General features: G+C 32.2%; 1 protein-coding gene across 6 annotated transcripts in view; it reads left to right on the top strand.

Moving 5' to 3' along the window:
- Window positions 1–13,138, top strand: part of PPM1A (protein phosphatase, Mg2+/Mn2+ dependent 1A) — a 44,522-nt gene extending 31,384 nt beyond the window's left edge. For all 6 annotated transcript variants that reach the window (XM_012777630.3, XM_012777634.3, XM_012777633.2 and 3 more), the window contains 5 exons: window positions 1,928–2,781; window positions 5,139–5,256; window positions 9,395–9,503; window positions 11,204–11,261; window positions 12,248–13,138. In XM_012777630.3, the coding sequence (XP_012633084.1) occupies window positions 1,928–2,781; window positions 5,139–5,256; window positions 9,395–9,503; window positions 11,204–11,261; window positions 12,248–12,277 (1,169 nt within the window). In that variant the 3' untranslated portion in view covers window positions 12,278–13,138. The remainder of the gene's footprint in view (window positions 1–1,927; window positions 2,782–5,138; window positions 5,257–9,394; window positions 9,504–11,203; window positions 11,262–12,247) is intronic.
- Window positions 13,139–21,458: the final 8,320 nt, after the last annotated feature.

The raw sequence follows: 21,458 nt of genomic DNA, 5'->3' as shown, positions 1-21,458 counted from the left end.
TCACATGTGAAAAATTTTAAATACACAGATGCCTAGATTTCAGCCCTACCTTGGGAATTCTGATTTGGAAATATTTATTTTTCAAAGGTCTGTAGATTCTGTTGCACAGCTATGGTTAAAACCCATTGCCTTAGTGGTTAATGATGCTTTAGAGACAGACTTGAATTAGAGTCCTGATTCCTTTAAGCTTATTAGTTGAGTGATTTTAGCCAAGATTTATTTAACCTTGGCTAAGGTTCTTAATCTATAAATTAGAGATGGTATTATTACTCACCTTAGAGAGTTGTTGAGATTAAATGAGGTAATATTTTTAAAACACCAGAATGATTTATAATTCTTCTTAAACATTGTCTGCTAAGATGTCATCATTACATTATCCTTTTCTCCAGTCAGAATACTCTTGCATTAATGTGTATCAGGTTGGTGTTAGAAAAACACTTAGTGTCAGAAAAGTAACCTGATAAATACCACCATAAGGGATATGTGATAGCTAGTTTTCATTCTTTACCTTCCATTAGTGGAATTGTAGTAGGGGGCAGAGGAGTAGGCAGATTGTTGTTTTATCACATCAACCAGCCAATCTTCTCTGCCTGTATAGTTTGGACCAATGAGGAAAAAGAAGGGGGAAAGTGTTGCTGGAATAACAAATGTTTTTATTTCCTTCTTAGGGACTTTTCTTCTTCCCCTTTCTCTTCCAGTTTTCTCATCAGTCTCCTAGTCTCAAAACTGCATAGGGATTTAACTATCCCCTACCCACCCTTATTCCCCACTATTTAATTCCTCTTCACCACCTTTAAATCTCCATTTATCATTCTTTTCTTTCAGATTGCCTTTAGTTCAGTTGTAACTCATTTGATTACTTGAACCCCAAGTCTGCACATTCCTAAGCTATTATTCAAGTAAGGGCCAACCTTAATCCTGACAAACTATCTCTTTGCCTTGTATGGGCCCATTCCCGACCTTGGGATTTTAACTTTTGAGGATTGGGAAAGGATTAGATTAGCTGAACTTTCAGGCTTGTCAAGCAGGGCTTGTCACTAGACTCTTTGATCTCCTTTACTATTTATACCTAATGGTCATAGAGTATAATAATGATATGTGCTATTACCATTAGATTAATAGATTTAGCTGTAGATTAATTTTGTTATATTTGTATATAACGTATAACTCCTTGCAAATTAAAAACTGAGGCTAGACCATTTATAGTAATTTAATAACTTATTGGCTGTATCAAAGACTGAAAAACCTTATGGAATAGGTGGAATTTGAACTAGATTTTAAAGGATGGGTATACTTTTTTCTGTAAGTAGAGAGGGAGAGGCAAGGGATTCCAGTTAAGGAGACTGATGTGAGCAAAGGCTTAAAGGGAGGAGAATGCAAATTTTGGAACATTTTGAGTAGATTATTTTTTAGTTTTTCAAAGGGTTCGTGTGGTGGAAATAAAGCTAGGTAGTTTGAATTCAAACTTTGGAAATTTCTGACTGTTCTAAGATGTCTGAATTAGTAGGCTTTTGATATGTCCTATAAATTCATTTAGCTTGTCTTGATTGATACACACATAAGTTAGTTCTGAGATTCCTTAGAGATTCCTTTAGAGATTGCACATGTTCAGTGTATCCTGAAACACTTAGCCTGGTTCATTTAAGTTGATGGCCACTGACAGGTCTCCTTTCTACTTACTCTCCTTTATCCCAATGCTTTAGTTTTCTCTGCCTATTGAGCTGTGCTTGATCAGCCTTCCCCTCAGTTTTTCCTTGTTAATCTCCAGATGCCAAGTCAGCAACACAGTTAGTGTCAGTTTATCACAAGAGTTGTAAATTCTTATTTAATGTTTGTTGTGTATCTCTTTCACTCTTCAGAAGATTGTTTGGTACATATTTTATTTATAAGATGATTATTGACTTTTCCTGTTTCTCTTCCTTTGCAGACCTAGAGGATCAAGACATAATGGGAGCATTTTTAGACAAGCCAAAGATGGAAAAGCATAATGCCCAGGGGCAGGGTAATGGGTTGCGATACGGGCTAAGCAGCATGCAAGGTTGGCGTGTTGAAATGGAGGATGCACATACAGCTGTGATCGGTTTGCCAAGTGGACTTGAAACATGGTCATTCTTTGCTGTGTATGATGGGCATGCTGGTTCTCAGGTTGCCAAATACTGCTGTGAGCATTTGTTAGATCACATTACCAATAACCAGGATTTTAAAGGGTCTGCAGGATCACCTTCTGTGGAAAATGTAAAGAATGGAATCAGAACAGGTTTTCTGGAGATTGATGAACACATGAGAGTCATGTCAGAGAAGAAGCATGGTGCAGATAGAAGTGGGTCAACAGCTGTGGGTGTCTTAATTTCTCCCCAACATACTTATTTCATTAACTGTGGAGACTCAAGAGGTTTACTTTGTAGGAACAGGAAAGTTCACTTCTTCACGCAAGATCACAAACCAAGTAATCCGCTGGAAAAAGAACGAATTCAGAATGCAGGTGGCTCTGTAATGATTCAGCGTGTGAATGGCTCTCTGGCTGTATCAAGAGCCCTTGGGGATTTTGATTACAAATGTGTCCATGGAAAAGGTCCTACAGAGCAGCTTGTCTCACCAGAGCCTGAAGTCCATGATATTGAAAGATCTGAAGAAGATGATCAGTTCATTATCCTTGCATGTGATGGTATCTGGGATGTTATGGGAAATGAAGAGCTCTGTGATTTTGTAAGATCCAGACTTGAAGTCACTGATGACCTTGAGAAAGTTTGCAATGAAGTAGTCGACACCTGTTTGTATAAGGTAGCTAGACTTTTTAAAAAAATCATAAAATTATCTTATGTCATATTAATTATTCTAGTATTTAATCATCTTAGAACCTGTAGTTCTCAAAAATAAATATTTGGCACAGTTGCAGTATACTTTTCACCAATTATGAAAATACATCATAGGAACACTTTTTAGAAATAAATTACCCAGGTACCATCTATATAAGAGTTATAATCTAAATGTTTAGTCTTTTAGTAACCCATGATTATTTGAGCTTTGTAATAATGTGGAAGATTATCAAAGGTAAAAAGATTATATCAGAGTACATGTTTTGAAAGAAAGAAAGTGGGGAGGGTTAGGCCTCAGTGTTTAAATGAAAAGCATTTTGGAGTTTTAATATTTTTTGCCATGTGATATCTCAGTATGTTTATGATATCTCAGTAGTTTGAGACTGTGGTTTAATGACTCTGTAGTACTTACAGAGGGACTTTAGTGATTGTTTGATGTGGTGTAATAAAATAGCCTTGGACATGGAGTCAGAAGAACTTGATGTAAGACTATGTATGACTTTAGGTAAGCTATTTAAACTCTCTGGAAAATCAGTTTCTTTAATTGTAAAAAGGGTAAGACAGATTTTATTGCCCTGTCTCATGGGGTTGTTGAGAAGATCAAATGGGATCACGTACATAGATGAGCTAGTTCAGCCTCTATTTTACAGATGAGGAAACTGAAGCCAGAAAAGGCTCTGTGGACTTAAGAGTCAGACACCTCTGGGATCAAGGCTTACCCCTATTACTTTTGTACTCTACAGTCTTGAACAAGTTGACCTCCCTCAGCTATGAAATAGAGATAATAGTATAGTATCTCATTCATTGGACTGTTAAGGAATTAATGAGTGTATATATTGTATTTTTAATACATACATATTTATAAATGACTTATACAGAGTTGTACATCTTTAGTAACAGCATTAAGATTAGAAAATCTAGGCCCTTAACTTAGGTTCAGTGTTCTTTCTACCACATTCTTTTTTTTTTTTTTTTTTTTTTTTGAGACAGTCTTACTCTGTTGCCGGGACTAGAGTGCCGTGGCCTCAGCTTAGCTCACAGCAACCTCAAACTCCTGGGCTCCAAGCAATCCTGCCTCAGCCTCCCAAGTAGCTGGGGCTCGGGCATGCACCACCATGGCCAGCTAATTTTTTCTATATATATTAGTTGGCCAATTAATTTGTTTCTATTTTTAGTAGAGACGGGGTCTCACTGTTGCTCAGGCTGGTCTCAAACTCCTGACCTTGAGCGATCCTCCCGCCTCAGCCTCCCAGAGTGCTAGGATTACAGGCATGAGCCACTATGCTTGGCCCACATTCCGTCTTGTCAGTAATGCTCATTAACTCATTTCTTGATTTTTTTTTAAACAAATGTTGATTTTACAAAACTTTTCTTGAGGGCATATATTTGATATTTTAACATGCAAACATAAAAAGCCAACAAAATATTCTTTGCAGTTTTATATGCATGCTGCCAGCTGTATTTAAAATCTTAATTATAGTCTGATTGTACTTAGAAATCAGGTTTATATAACACATATGTTCAAAAAATCAATAGAGTAACAACTTGATAGTGCCTTCTGTCAGTTTCTGAAGTTTGGGCAAACTGTATTGTTTGTTGTTTAATGATGTAAGGTCAGTTTTTCCATATAACTGATTTAAATAGTTAAATGTAAAATTACTAATACATCCAGGGAGGCTAACACCAATTCAAATATTTTAATTATTTAAGTGTCTTTTCAAATGAATGTACTTCCTAAAATTTTTTCTAATTATAAAAGTTAAAAGCTGGTTTATAAATTTTATAGTTATACTCCTAATTCCATATTTCTACTTAAGAAACAAATGTATTAGCCCCAGAACTTACTATAATTTATTTTAAATGTAAAATTGTCAAATATACATGTAACTAACTGCAGGTCAAATCCTATTTTAAAGAATACCACTAGACTTTTCTATCTGGTATGGAATGAATGAATGTGTGTGTGTGTGTGTGTGTGTGTGTGTGTGTGTGTATTTGTGTTAGGTATCAATTCAAGTAGGCCACTAGTAAATGTTTAGTAATAGTTTTGTTCTATAGAATGACAAAAAATGATTATTACAGTGGGATTTAACCTGTAATGTTTCTCTCCTATCTTTTGGAGTGTTGGTTATATACTGAATTATATAGTGTATGGGAAGTTAGGGGTGGTTGTCCCCTCACACACATGCATTTTTTTTTCTCCTTAAAATAACATATTTTCACTGGAACATGTATAACTGCAATTGGCATGGCTGTAAAGGTTCTCAAGAGTTAGAAGAGCAAAAAGAAAACCAAAATATTCTCAACCTTTTTTCTTCCCAGGGAAGTCGAGACAACATGAGTGTGATTTTGATCTGTTTTCCAAATGCACCCAAAGTATCACCAGAAGCAGTGAAGAAGGAGGCAGAGTTGGACAAGTACCTGGAATCCAGAGTGGAAGGTGGATCATTTAACAAAAAATAAGTAGCTTTATTAAGGAAAAGTCTTCAACACAATCAAACTTTAACATTTTAGCTTTTAGATCTTTACATGCCTTTGACATCTAGGTTTAGGGTACAAAAGGGGGAAAGGGCATTTCTGTAGTAGCTGTTTAGATGTATACAGTTGTCCTAACACAGTTATAATAGAAATAACAATTAGTGTGGAAAGTATCCTACATTTTATTCAGGGATACTTTTGTTTTTAAATGTTTTAAAGGCTAAATGTTTATATGCTCTAAAATTCATAACGAATTCACTGGCATGAATAATTTTATGCCAGGAAAATCTGCTTTGTGCTTTATTTAATTACAAAGAGATTATTTATGATGGTGATAATTTGAATACCATCTTTCTGTGAAATGCTGTGTATATTAATTTAAAATCTCTAGGGCTTTGTTTTTGTTTTTTGTTAACTTGAAGGGCATAGCCTGATGATTAACATCTTTCATTGACCACAGCTTTAAAAAATTTGCTTTAAACTGTTTCCAGGCTTCTTGTCTAAGCCATAAACTATCTCACCTAAACAAGATAGACCTGAATAGGAGACATAATAGTTCTCTACCTGGCAGAAATGTAACTGCTGAATAAAATTAAGAAATTAATTAATTAAGACTAAGGAATTCCAGAAGTATATTTCTTATAAATCTGCAAATTACTTTGGAACAATTGGAAAGGTTCATGCCTCTCATATGTAATGCCTTTAAATATTTGAAAAAATTTAAAATGATTTTTGATGCAGCTACTACTTGGTATAAACATTCTCTCTCTATTGAATTCCAGTTTACTGCATATGCATATATGCAGTGTAGTTTCTGTAAGCAGAAGAACCTGACATGATTTTAATAGTGTTAAAATGCATTTTGGGCTCCGAATGTCATTAATTTGCACGTTAAAGACCTCTACTAGCATGCACGCATTGACCTATCACACTATTACATCTCACTGTGCCTGCATTATTAAAATTAATATTCACTTTAATTTTGTTTTTTCCCTTTTAGCTATTTGATAGCAGTCATAATCAGCCTGATACTAGAATCATGATTGTTTTTGATTTTCAGTACTGTCTAAAGCTATTATTTTGTTTTTATTGCCCTCCTCCACTACTTGATAATGATACATCTAGTTATGTGTATGTACTATTTAGTAGTTCATTCAGTGGGCATACATACTGTTCAATGAGGTGGTTTCCTTATTATTACCAAAGGTCTTGGAATTTTTATATTTTAAATTAATCATTTCAATATAAATTATTTATAGATAATATAGTAAAATAAACTATTTAGAATCCTATAATCATTGATCAAACTTGATTAGTGGAAGTATATGAAACCATAAGAATCTGTATAAGGATAAGTTGATATTTAATGTATTGGCACTTTAAAGTAACTTGGGCATACATGTTATCTTAGTGGTTTAAAGAAATAAGAGTAAGTGCTTCAGTATTTTTACTATGAAATGGGATCAAATATTAGAAACGACTTGCTACTTTTCTCTTTAGTATGCACTCTTTAAGTTTTAGATGGAATTATGAAATACTTACATAATTTTGTTATATTGTTTTATATTACTTATCAAGCTAGAAGAGATGCCATCTGGACAGAGTTTACATTAATACTCAATATTTTTGATATGTTGAAGTGTTGTTATACTTGTATCATTCAATTAGAGATTATGTCATAAATATGGTATTTTTTTACTCAGATGGATTTGATGAGACTGCAACTAGAGAATAAAACTACGTTAATTAAAACTGTTACTATTAAAAAACATAGAAAAAATGTAACTGTTTGTATTGTAAAAGTTGTTGTATCTCATCAGTGAAAAATACTGCATTCAGCTTCCAAAGCAGGCACCGAATACCTTTTTCTTTTTTTTCCTTGGCTTTTATAAATATATGCCTTCACTAGATTACTGTGGCTACTAAACCTCACCTTGCTTCAAACATTGTTGGTTTGACTGTCCACAGCACAGAAAAGGACAAAGGCTTTCCAGCTCTCCTTTATCCTGTTATTTGTCCCCTTCTAAATACTTGACTCTCTGGATATATGAAAAGATTCAGCTCATAATTTAAACCATACAGTTATTAAGTATGTGATCCTTCTAAGCCAATTTAAGATTATACTCATGTATATATTTCTCAAATCTTTGCTACAGATTACCCGAGCTTTAAAGTTGTGACTTTGGAGATAACTGATAGAATCCCTCAAACTTGGTGGAGTGGGATCACAGGGGATCAGAATGTATTTGTATATATGTATGTGAAACACGGATCTATACATATATATTTTTTATCAAAGCGTTCAGTCTTATTAAGATTCTAATTAAAATGTATAGTCAAATAGCAATTAAAGGAATATTTCTTAAAATATCTTTTTCTTTTTTGAAAGCAGGAAGAAACAAGGCTAGTGTAGTATTAATGGTCAGGTAGTTTAAATGGATTGTCCCACATGGAATAGGAGATATTAACTGTTTTTAAAGCCTTAGATTTTTAAAAAAGTATTTGTTTTCCTGTAATGTTCTTCACAGTTAAAATATCCTAATTTATATTTTAACAAAGGAGATGTAAGATACATCAAATAGTGATGATTCAAGGTAATGTTTTTTAGACCTGAAACCATATTGATTGAATTTATCATCAGTGTTCATTTCTATTGTATCTAGTTATCTATCCAATAATTGTATTGGCTTAGCAGAGACTGTATGTTAAGTGTATTACAGCTTTAGATTGTGATATTGTGCAGTTTAGGTAAACATCAAATCCCTTTATTTTTGTACAGTAGATTTCCAGCATTAGAACCATGTAGAATAAATATACTAGATGTTAAAGATTACACAATAAAGGAACTTGGCAAACCAAATCTGAGATCCTTGCATTTTGTTCAGATTTAAGACTGGTTTTAAAAAAAGGCGAAAAATAATAGATGGTAAATTTGGCCTTTATTCTAAAAGGAAAATTGAAACCATGGAAAGAAATATTATGGGTAGCCATGTTTGTCTTTTAGTAATTTGAGGCTTGATCAAAGGATGAAAGATCTTTATATGCATTGTTATTTTCAAAGGTATTTACAAATTGAGAAGTATAATGATAATTTCTTGCCTCAGTGATGACAAAGAAAATACCATTTCTTACTATAAACATTGGAAAACAAAAACTGAACAAAACTTGAACATATAACTTACAAATACTTTTGGCCTGAATTTGCACATAAAGTGTGCTAAAACTTCTTTTACTTCAAGTGAATAGTTTTAGAATTCTTTGTAAGTTTCTTTGTTCATAATTTTTTATATTCTGTGATATAAATACCAATATGCATCTGCATGACAACACTGCAAATCATATCACTATGCCCATTTAATAACTGGATGTTTTAAAATTATTTTAAATGCAGTTGTATGGTTTATCAAATCTTTCTCTTTATAGAAATTTGGTAATGAAATTTAGACCTTTTCTAGTCAAGGCTTTGTTCAAGTAATCAATGAAGGAAATGGTATATCTATATAATATATTGTTAAAGATACTTTAGAGAAAAGCTGAGAGTGATATTCAAGTACATAATCTAATCTGTACATGCTACTTAAGTATCTTACAAGTGTAAATGTACATGTAAAAATAATTTGGGTTAGTGTATAAACAATAAATTTCCCTATACTTAAAGGTTATTTTTTTTTTCAAATCTTGAAATTGTTAATTTTTTTTTTCAAATCTGTGCAATGTATTCTATAGGGTAAAATTCAGGAAATATGAAAGAGAAGAATGATCTCAGAAATAACTAGTTGGCATCTTATGAAAGGATATTTTCATTTGTATGCACATATCCCTGATTATGTAATACATTGATTTAACAGCAAATATTTTTTTCTTTTCACATTTTTATCTTGAATGTTTTCATTCTTTGAAGTTAATCTTTTGTGTCATTTTGTACATCCCTCTGTCATAAATTTTGAATGATCGACCTGATTTTTTTTTTTTAATGATACCAGTTTAGAAAATCTCAGATCTGTTAAATGTCATCTTTAAAAACCTAAGTTATCTTTGTTTCGGTTTTCTTTTTAATTAAATTTGATAACACTTACAAAAAAAGTACTTCTGATTCCCAGAAATCATAAAGAAGCAGGGGGAAGGCGTCCCCGACTTAGTCCATGTGATGCGCACATTAGCGAGTGAGAACATCCCCAGCCTCCCACCAGGGGGTGAATTGGCAAGCAAGTAAGTTACATTCTGCACATTCTTACACTTTATGTCAGTATATGAAAATTTTAGATGTCCATTAATCAAATGTGTGTTTACCTAATTTCTAAAGTGATGTACTTATCTGTGTTTTTAAAATATTTAATCTGTGATTTCAGTGCTTTTTAGTATTAAGATATCTGGTGCTTGTTTAGAATAGACATGAGGATATTATTTTTTCTAACAACACATTAACTGCCATGTGAATTGCATTTAATTCATGTTAGTTTTGAGCCCAGGGCCTCATGAAGTGTATGTAATGCACACATCTCCTCACCTTGGGAGCCGAGTGAACTATTTTTCAAGTTGCATATAACTCACACACAGAAAACAATAAAAAAATTTAAAAATTTTCATTAAATTAGAGAGGATTATTTCATTTTCAAAGTTCTTATTCTATTTTCGTAATAAAACACCTTGACCCCAAGGAAAAAAATTTTTTTTCTAGTGTGGAAGTCAGCGTATTCTGAGGGCTGTCCTTAGTGGAAGTTTGGGTGACGTTGATTTTCCTCATAGAGCATAAATGAGATAATATAATGAAAAAATTTTTTAAACTGAATTACACAGAACTGCAAAATTCTAAGTGTCAGTAGTATTATAATTTGTTTTTGTCAAACTCTGGAAAACATAATACCCCAAAGATTATCTTAGTTTATCTGGGCCATGTTTCTATATCTGATTTTCCCAGCATTTTTAAAAGTTATTGATTGCTGGTTAGTTGGGTTTTGGTGTCAGAGAAGATATAGGAGGATGCATATTTTTCTTTTTCATTTCCACTCAGAACTGGACTAATTTGTGTTAAATATTAAGCCTACACCTTTACATAACTGAGAATTGAAGCAATTTTTTAAATCAAGGCTTAAAACAGTTTTTCCTCAAATACTCATATAATTGACCTACAAAAAAATATTATTGACTAACTTTCTTGATTCTCCACTGTTTTGCAAGTATAGCCATGTTGTTTGTAATAATTTCACTAAATAGTGGTTGTAGTATAAAAGTTCCTGTTTGAAGTTTTTATTTTTTGGAAACATTTTTTTATGTGACTTTTGATGAAATCAGTATCAATAAAACTACTTCAAATCCATTTTGGAAGCAGGGAGGCTGTAACTTATAAATACCACTATAGATTTTTTAATAAAACATACTCAAAAACTAACTCCTAGACTTGTCATGGAAATGTCATATTTGACATTTCAGTTTTAATAGAGCTTTCAAAAGGAGGATTAGGAAAAGTAGAAACTTTAAAATATATCTGAATTATTTTACAACAATAGATGAAGTTATTTCTATTTCAAAACTAAGATGCCCCTTTTAACTAGTATATATTAGTATTATATCTTAAAAACAGGATAGCCATTGCTGACTCAAGACCACTTTAATCCAGTTCAAATAGAAGTAAACCATATAGACTTTTTTTAAAAAACCATGATTTTTAGCCTTCTAAACTGGTTTGGTGGAATGTTAACATTTTAGAGTAAATTTACCTCTACTTTAATGTTGGGACTCAAATATCTTAAAGTGGGACTTGCTAATTGACAGCAAGAAATAGAACTAAAATAATTTCTAAGTGTAAGATTGTAAAATAATCTCTGAAATTTTAATAAACACCTGGCTGTAAATTATTAGGCAATGTGTGCTTTCCAAATAATTAATTTTCTGCATTTTTTAAAATTTAGGCGGAATGTAATTGAAGCCGTTTACAATAGACTGAATCCTTACAAAAATGACGACACTGTAAGTAGCATTTTAGCTCCCTCTGCTTTACCTTCCCCTCCACTCTAAATGCATATCCTGCCTACCTGTTTTTGCAGAGCTGTTCACTGTACCCATTCTTTTACACACACCCCTGATTGATTGCTCTGAACTCTGCTTGCTCTGATCTCTGCCTGCACCACAGTTCTAGTGATTGAGGACATAATCATGGTGAGTGGCCACCTCTCTCAAAAAAGGAAAAAGTCCTTTTGAATCATGCTAGTTTTTTTTTAAGAGTCTGCAAGCAATCAACTTCAGAAGGTTTGCCTCCACTAATTTTTTTTTTGAATGGGAATAATATCTCTACTCAGAATTTTAAATTACTCTGAATGTTATAAGCAGCTGCAGCAGAACATCAGAATGTCTGTCTCTAATAAATAGTTTTTATGGTTGAAAATACCTTTGTCAAGCATCCTGAACTATATATTTCATTTAAATATTAATGTAGAGTATTAGGTTTATATAAATAGACATTAAAATGCCATATTATCCAATTAAATTTTCTATTGCAAGATGTTTATAGAAAAGTAGTAACTTAAAATCATTTGGGCACTGTTCTGAAATATTTTCTGTATTGTGTTATGAAGCTTCCTCAAATTTCATATTATCTGAGATCTTAATCTTTTCTGATACCATAAAAGGTTATAAAAGTGGTGTTCTAAAAATTGGGGTTTATAAAAAAGAAAATTATTTTTAGTAGCTTTATTGATTTAGTAATACATTTGGTCAAACTCACTGTAAAACCATATTTTAAATATTTTCCAAAAACGAAACAAAGAGTTAATTCTTTGAACAGATTAAATATTGCTATATCATATACACACATGCTTATATATGTTTTAAAAGATTTGTATTCTAAAAGTCAACTTTATAAAACCTTATCTTTCTGTATTATCCAGAAAGTAGTGTATTTTGGCACCTCTAAGCTTTAATTTAGTCCCTTGTTTTGTTTGTTTCCTTTTATAAAGGACTCTACATCAACTGATGATATGTGGTAAAACTGCTCATCTAGCCATGGAGTTTACCTTCACCTCCAAAGGAGAGTACAGCTCAACTTCGTTGACCTTTTAACATCCATCCTCAACTTTAAGGAAGGGGATATGACATGGGTGAGAGTAATTACACCAGAGAACTTCAGCAGTACAACAGCTAGCCCAGAAGTGAATTTTTTTTTTTTTTTTGTAAATTTGAGACTTATGTAAACGTGATTTCAAACCATAATTCATGTTGTAAATCAGACTCCAGCAATTTTTGTTGTATGATTTTGTTTTTTTGTAAAGTGTAATTGTCCTTGTACAAAATGCTCATATTTAATTATGAACTGCTTTAAATCACTATCAAAGTTACAAGAAATGTTTGGCTTGTTGTGTGATGCAACAGATATATAGCCCTTTCAAGTCATGTTGTGTTTGGACTTGGGGTTGGGACAGGGAGAGCAGCAGCCACTTCAGCTAGATGTTCAAACGTGCGCATGATTATGGAGAATAATTTCAAAATCTTACAAACCTGAACATCCAAGGAGTTATTGAAAACTAAATGTTCTTGGTAGGGGATTGGCATTGTTCATAAAGCTGGTCCCTTCATTTAACTGTCAGGATGTTCTCTCCTTGTTGCCATGAGTATTGCAGGTAATACAGTATATTCATAAGAATACCAATCTTGGGGCTAAAATGCCTTGATTCTTTGCACCTCTTTTACAAGTCCTTACATTTAATTACTAATTGATAAGCAGCAGCTTCCTACATATAGTAGGAGACTGCCACATTTTTGCTATCATGATTGGCTGGGCCTGCTGCTGTTCCTAGTAAGGTATTCTGAATTCCATTTTATCAATAAAGCTTGATTTAACAAACAAGAAATTTAATCATGTATGTGTAATTCCTCTCTTACCCCGGCCTTTTAAAACACCATACTATTGTAAATGAGATGTTTCTCATAGGAAAAGATGTTAGTCTCTTTTAATTGGACAACTCTGTTACTCAAGGCATAGATGGAACTGTTTCCCTGCCATTAGAAAGACTAAAAGATTCGAGTCTCTGTTGTTCCTTAATCTGTTTTTTAAATAGGTTTCTTTTGGGCTGCTTGTTTTTCATTAAGATGTGCATCAGCTTGAATTTGCCTACTGTTTAATTAAAATAATTGTCAAAGTTTGACAATCTAACAGTCTGTGGTAGGGGTGTATGTGTGTGTTTGTGAGTGTGTGTTTGCCTGTGATTTTTAATTGGCCCATGTCTTTAGAATCCAAGTGGTTAAGATGTATTTGTGATTTGAAATATAGCATGTTGATAATATTTAGCTGTTGGCCTTTAAAAATAACTTTCAAAGCTTAAAGAATTGTAGATATAAAAACCTAATTTAATTCAGGCTTAAATTCCTCTGATTAAGCATGTGAAAGTAAGTTTTAAAATCTGTCACATTGAAAAGACTACTGTTCTGTGCCCTTCTGTATTTTTGTCTCTTTAAGTTGAATGTTGTATTTATCACCGTGTAATTTAATCATTCAGTAGGCAGATTCCCCACTAGAAAACTATTAAAATGTAAGACTAAAATACAACATTGAATTTAAAATCAAAACTTTGTGTATAAAAGCTAGTATAATCCATTTTGTTATATTTGTTTTTTCCCTAACTTGGAAATATACATATTTGTATATATAGCCTTAAAACTAATGTAAAGTTAGGGGAGTAGTGGGAAAAGTAATGTGAAATGTCTCAGATTTAAGTAGTTACATACCAGCAAAATCTTTTCATTATCCCTCTTATTTGTGAGGTGATTAAATGTAACTTAATTGTATTTAATTTATATCTTAATCCAGCATGAATGAAGAAAAACTGAAGTACTATTTATATTTAGAAATTCATAACAGTTGGAATTACAGAACCAATTCCATACTTACAATAAATACTTAATGTCTAAATCTGTGGTAGAGTGCGAAGTATGATAATGTTCTAAGTTATGGCTTTGCAAGCATCTAAATGTGCATTTAATGAATACCAGTGCTTCTAGTGTAAATTGATTACCAGACATACTAGTACTGAAAGCAAAATCCCTCCTATAACAAACCAGTTCCTTAATTTTTTAAGTAGAATGAAATTTTTAGTTCCAGAAATTGCAAAACCTTGAACTGGACTGTGTAATCTTTTGAGATGCAAAATTTAAGTTACAAGTAGTGTATGTGATGGAAAGCTATATTTCAATTGCTAACAGCATATTTAGAGCCTTTTTAAATTTAAGAGTCTTTAAACAAAAAGGAAATTAAAATATTCCTCTGTTAAAATTATTACTATTGAAATTATGCTTGGAAGTGAGAAAATTGTATTTAAGTATGATCTAAGAAGACTAAATCTTTTCCACATGAGTCAGCACTGCCAAACTAGATATAATTTTTCATTACAAAAATACAGGAAGGAAGTACACATTATAACAGCAGACTGTATGTGTTCCTGATTCCTGGGGGTAATAGTGGGGAAGGAGAGCCAACTACACTTTTTAAAGGCACTTTTGCACCTCTGTTGTGCACTTCGTTTTTGTACCACTTAAATTCTTGACCCCTCACCCCCCTTTTTTGTGCAAATTAGCATCTCAGGGCAATGCCTCAAAAATGTTTGATGCGTTCTATGTTCTTTGGAGGGAAAAAGTTGTTATGTGACAGTAATATAGTATTCAAAATACACCTTCATTTAAATGTCTTATTTGCTGTGTTTAGTAGGAAATTCAGTTTTATATAGCAGGCTCTTTTTACCCTAACATTAAAAAATTTCACTGATCTATTACTGTTTTAATAAGGTATGATCTCCTAATTTCCACTTTCTTGGGGAATATTCTTTTACAAATGCAGTCTAAGTATTAGCATTGACTTTTAAAAATCAAAGTGATACACAGCTTTATAACTATCTCAAACATTTTTAATTGTAGTGGATTAACTTCTAGAATACTGTGCAACTGCTGTGGGCCACTTAATTTTTTATACTAACTTCATAACGTTAAGAAATTTGAATTAAGGAATAAATTAATTATGTAATTCAAATAATCTGAATTACAGCAGTACTTTTAGTGATCTATTTGACCATATGTTAATCCAGCTAATAACTCAGCTTTTCCACAAAATATTTTGAGTATTATCTGCAAAACACTGTTCTAGGCTAAGCACCTGGGGACTATAAAGAGATAAATAGGTTCGTAATTTATAATCTAGTTATGTTAATATTATAACTGGATCACTAATTTAAAAAATAGTTAATTGTCCACTTATTATCTGCCAGGTACTTACCTGAACAGGCCCCCTTGCCTTGAAGAACCTATTTGTACTTTATTCACCTGTGAACTTTTCTTCTGTTTATTTTCTTCTCACCAAAGTTAATCTCATTCAGAAGAAAATTTTGCCCAGCATAAGAATAAAATAGGACTTATGAGGCTTAAGTCCATGCTTGATTGCCTATAACAATTGGCCTTTACTCTTCCTGCTGATAGCAGTAAATCAGAGAAATAGGTAATGGATTTCTTAGATTCTCCAGCCATAGAAATACAGGTGGGGTTGAGTTTATGGCATTTAAAAATATAAATAGCTAAATTTATCTTATTTAAGTAAAACTCTGTTCTTTATAACACACTGCCAGTATTATATCCAATTTTAGCCAAATGATTATTGTGCTTTAATATTTTAAAATTTCACTGCCCATCTTTATTGGACAAATTCATCTGGGAATTCAACTTATGATTTCTGAAAGAGCTGATAAAATTGGGTACTGCTTTTTCTTTTATTTTTTTATTTTAATTTTGAATTTCATGGTGTATACTTTTAGTTCATACTTTGCTAAAATATTTTGTACAGTATTGTATTAGGATTTGGTATTAGAAAAGATATGTAAATATTTCAGTATATAAATGTTTCTCATTTGAGGTTTTTCTTTGAAGGGACCTTAAGGAGTTTCATATACTTTTGCTTACAGATACTGCTAGTGAGGTGACCATTTTTTAATTGAGTATCTAATCTTCTAATTAGTTTTTCTTTTAGGCTTTATAGGAGATCTTTATATTTTAAATTTTTAGAAGCCTAATTTTACCTTATTCCTTCAATAATGTGCCATGTGTTTGGTTTGTATTTTAAATTGTATATTACTTTGGAATATGCTTGAAATATTTAAGAATACATTTTTAAAATGTATAATACTGTATCATTTTCTTGGTCAAAATTATAAGTCTCAGTTAAATGTTAGTGGTTACTGATAGAATATTCTACAGGAATGATGAGGGACATTGTTCCACTTCGTTGTTAGATGAACATTTTCCACTTTTGTTCACCTCAACATAGATTCTTTCCCTTTTAACTGTTTTTTGTAATTAAGCTAGTGGCCTCTGCTGTCGTTGTTTTCCTATTTATATTACCAGCAGGTGGGAGTGCTAATTAGAAAAACTCAGATGGTATTGAAATTGCAGTTAACAACTTATACTTTTATGAGATGGGAAAAGATTATTTAAGTTGACATAGTAACTTGTTTAAGTGACATTTTTTTTCTTACTTATCCTGCATGAAATGTTGCTCCCATTTCCTTTATTTCATTTATGGTGTCTCCTTTTTTTTTCAAACCGAAACAGGCCAATTCCATTTTCTTGAACAAGAAAGCTGAGTGCATTACCTCATCAAGGCCAATTAACATTATTAATACTATGTTAAACTGGGCTGAAAATAAGAAAACTTGAGAGATGAAGGAATGGAGAAATGGCAGTAAGATGGGCAGGGGGGAGGATTACTCTTAATTCTTAAAAGCCATAGGAAAGTCTTCCTTGGACCTGGCTGTATGTTTGTCACATAAACCAGTAAGAATCAACCTTTGTTGCTTCAGATAATTTGGTTTTTCCAACAAGGAAGATAATGATAAAACTTACTGATTCTTCAACATAGAAACAACTGAGAAAAATAAAATGTAATGCTTCTTTAATGCAAAACTGAACCCTTCCTTTCTTTTCATTGCTCTAAAACCCAGTTTTCTACTAATGGCTTTCTCATTAAACTAAATGTTTAGAAAAATTGTTGAGAGTTTTTCTTTTCCTTTTTCATAGTCCTGATCCAGTAAAATACTACTTAGTACTGTGTGCATTTGTATGGTACTATCTAAAGTAAGGTAGATTTGTGTAAGAGATTGGGTAGCTGCAGGACAAAATTAGTTATATCCTAATTAAGTATAGTGAATGGCACAAACTCATTAATAGCAATGGTTCTTAATCCTTTGGGGTCACAGGCCCTTTGAGATTGATGAATCCTAGGGACTCCCTCACCCAGGAAAGTGCATCTAATATATATGACTCCCTAAAGTTTATGATATTGCAGTGGTTCATTGGCCCCTTGGTTAAAGTCCCATTCTAAAGTATATTAGGGCATCATCCTTTTACCTGCAAAGCCCATACATACATCTCAAGGTAATGTTAAGGAATTGTTTCACTCTTTAAAAGATAGAGGTGGATGGGGGCCTGGCTATAATCTGATATTAAAATATACTTTTAAAAAAATACTATATTTGGGGGGAAAGAATGATTAAGGGTAAACAAAACAAAACATAGTATTTGTACTAGTTTTGGAGGGTAATATCTTTCTCTAAGACTTGCCACGTTTAAAATTCTACAGAAAAGAGGTAAAACAAATTGAATGTGTTTGACTTTCAAAGTGCAGGTGGACTATTTTAACAGCACATTTAACTGTCAGAGCTTGCTCAGGTTTTAAGATTTTGAGCTTCCTGGTATTAGAGTTCATTAAATGTTCAATTCATTTCAGATTCTAAGGAATTAGGTATTTACTTGTACAGAATGTTAAAATAGAATCTAACATGGACAAACCACCAATACATGGTTTATGAGATTTGTACTAAGATATAAATACAGTGAAAGAATGTTATTAATTTGTTGTCAAAATTAGATGTTCAATTACAACTTAATTCCCATTTGTGAGAATTTTGGAGCATAGCAGCTTGTTTTACATTATTAGCCCTTGACTTAAACAGCTTATTTGCAGAAAAATATCTTGTTTGTAGTGATATGCCCCAATACTGATTGATTTCACTTTTGAAATGATTTATTTCACTTAATAGTGTAAATGTTATGAGTGCAGAGACATGTACATGTTAAAAGCATGTGGTATTATATATAGAATCATTTTTTTAAAAATCTATAAATATGAGACTAATACAATTGCAGAAATATTTTTCTTAAACACAATGTGTAACAAAATTCTCCACAGTAACTCATCCAGTTTGCAGTTTGGGTGATCCAAACTTTTAAAGAAATTCCATAAATGTGTATTTTGTATTATGTATCATTTCCTGGTCCAAAGAAAATATGTGAACTCAGTTCTGACTTTAAGAATGTACTTTTTGTTTTCAAGTCCATTGAAGAAATTGCATTCAGCCTGTGAATGGTTGCAGATTGTATTTGAGATGAAAAGTAGAAATAATTTCTAGTTTGCAAAACTGGTGCCACTAAATAAACAGGCAATTGAATAATGTGTGTGTATTTATGATTGTTTGATATTGTAAGCAGCATTTTTGTACTGCCAAGAAATTTTGAAATTAGCTGTTGGAAGACTTGAAGACAATTTTTTTTCAATTGAACTTGTTAATTTTCTTAAAGAGCTAAATCTGATAGTCACAATTTAAATTAGACTTGTCCCTTCCTAATTTTAGGAAATTTACTGAAAGCCAAAAAGCTTAAGTTGATGGTTATTATCATGAAAACATTCCAGAAATTATCAAGAGTTGTTTCTCTTTGGCAAGAACATTCCCATTTTTCTGTCTTCTAATAGATGATATTTTTCTTACTCCCTTGAAGAGTTGAGATTGGGAATTGGGAGTGTCCTGAGAAAGGACTTCTTCACCTAGGATCTGTGGTATAGTGCCTGCTTCAAAATAGCCCTTAAATGTGTGTGTGTGTGTATGTGTGTGTAGGATACAGAAAAGGAGGTGTTTATTTCCTCTACTAATTCTGATCAGTGGTTATATTACATCTATCGTATGTTCATTAATGTCTGAAAGTGACAGGTTTGAGTAAATCTAGTCATACCTTCCATAATTAGAGGGATGTTAGAATTGAACTCGTGATAAAAGTGACATTCTATGAGCTGCAAGAGCTCATTTTGTTTATTGTAAAATGTGTAATGAAAACAGTAATGAGGCATTATAATGAAAGGTAGCAACTCTTAGAACTAAGGTTGAGGCAAATAAGGATTTATTTGATTTATGTATAAATCAAATAAATGGTACTGCTGGTACTGCTTCACTTGTCAAAGTGTATCCTGCAGTTTTGTTTTTGGGGGGAGGGGTTATTCTTTTGAGTGTTGAGGTAGGTTTTAATTGTTTATTTCAGTTATTTTTTTCCCTTAATTCTTTACTGAGAAACTAATATTGGAGTACTCTTCTCTCTTTCCTTGTCATCATATAATAGTTCAGATTAAACTTCTCATGAAGTCAAATTTTATTCTAGTTAAAAAGTACTATAATTTTTGATGAACAACCCTGGAAAACTTGATTTGTATGCCCTCCATAGAACTTTTGTTGCTTGATACAAAACCAACCACTTACCAGATATTAGCAAGATTTTGCTCTACTGGCTGTCTGTTGTCTACATTTGTTCTAATATCCTAACTTAAGTGATTCAGAGTATGGCAAAGCTTTTTGTAAAATTTTGTTCCATATTAATACTTGTACTATTACATAAATAGTGGACTAGCAAAGCATACTATATGTCTCTGCTTTTATTTAGGTACAAGCTTGGGGTCTTTCAGACCAAAACACTTCTATGACTTTCTCTATAGCTCTACAAAAGTTTTTCCAGATATTAATTTGAATCAGCAAAATTTCCAATATTTGACCATTTTTGATCTACCAAAATGGCAGTTTTATCTAGTTCAATTTCATAGTTTCTGAAGTTATTCTTGAATGATCAGATACCAAGTCGGTATTTGGTACTTCTCTCGTTATTTATGATTTAAGTGGGTTTCCTTAGAACCAGATGACAGGTTTAAAGAAAAGCTATATATATTTGAATAAATTTGCAAATGTGAGGTTTGATAACATACAAATCAAATTTATACAGATGCTCTAGTATCATATCAACATGCTGCTTAGACATTGTTAAGAGAACTGTTATTCCAGTAGTGACTGGGAATGATAATGAATTTAAATGTTCAAGGCAGGATTATAATAAAGACTAAAGATAAGATGGGAAAATAATTTTAAGGATTTATTTTGAATTATTAATACATGAGCTAGGCGAGTAGAGAGTTCTTTTCACCTCGGTCTATGACTGTGAGACCTCATTGAGGAATTCTCTGAAAATAATTATTGTTCTGAAGTACAGTCTTTGTTAAAGGTGATGGAGCATTCTAACATTCTAGGTGTCATTCAGACTCGGTTAGGCTGTGGCTGTGCTGCGCCTTTTTTGAAGATCTTTTTTGTATTTTGCTCTTTGTGTTTATTTTGGTAACGATCGACTAAAATTGTCCAGTATTAGTATTTAAAAATCGAAGGGTTGACTAGAAGAGTTTGTTACTGTTCAGGGTCAGAGGGGTTATATGTGTACCTTCTGTTAGCACACTGAAACCAGGAACTGTTTTTCTAATTCTCAGTATATTAATCTTGAATGTATATATTTGATTCTACTTAATGAAGAAAATATTTCTGCAAAGATTCATTGTATGTCATAAGAGCAGAGTTATTCTCTATTATTTTAGCCATTGAACTTTTAACTGCTTACTAACAACCTGAAAAGATTTTTTAACTAAAAGTTTCCAGAACATTCTTAACAAACTAAAATTTTCTAGTGATTAGAAATAGTAGAGGTACCTTAGCTAGTGACTTTTTAGTCATAGTTTAAAAGGCATAGCAAATATGTCTTCATGTAATTGATATAAATTTGACTTTTATAACTGTCCACCTTTCTTGATGTGTTTCAGTAGACACCCTGCAACAATGATCCTTAATAAAAGAAGTCTTAGCATTTAATAATAGCAATGAAACTGCTTCTATGCCTGGATCACAGAAAGGAAGCTTGCTGGGTGTCTTTCTTCCATATTATTTTATGGTTGAAATCAGAATGTTTGCTTCGTTTCTTTTCTTTAGTTTTGTTTTAAATAATTGGTCCCACACTACTTTCTGCTCTAGGGCTTCTGTAAATACTCTTAGAAAAGTCTGA

The sequence above is a fragment of the Microcebus murinus genome, chromosome 6 (genome assembly GCF_040939455.1).
Source record: "Microcebus murinus isolate Inina chromosome 6, M.murinus_Inina_mat1.0, whole genome shotgun sequence".
Classification (NCBI taxonomy): domain Eukaryota; kingdom Metazoa; phylum Chordata; class Mammalia; order Primates; family Cheirogaleidae; genus Microcebus; species Microcebus murinus.
Note: the sequence above shows the minus strand (reverse complement) of the source record. Positions and strands in the feature narration are given on the sequence as shown.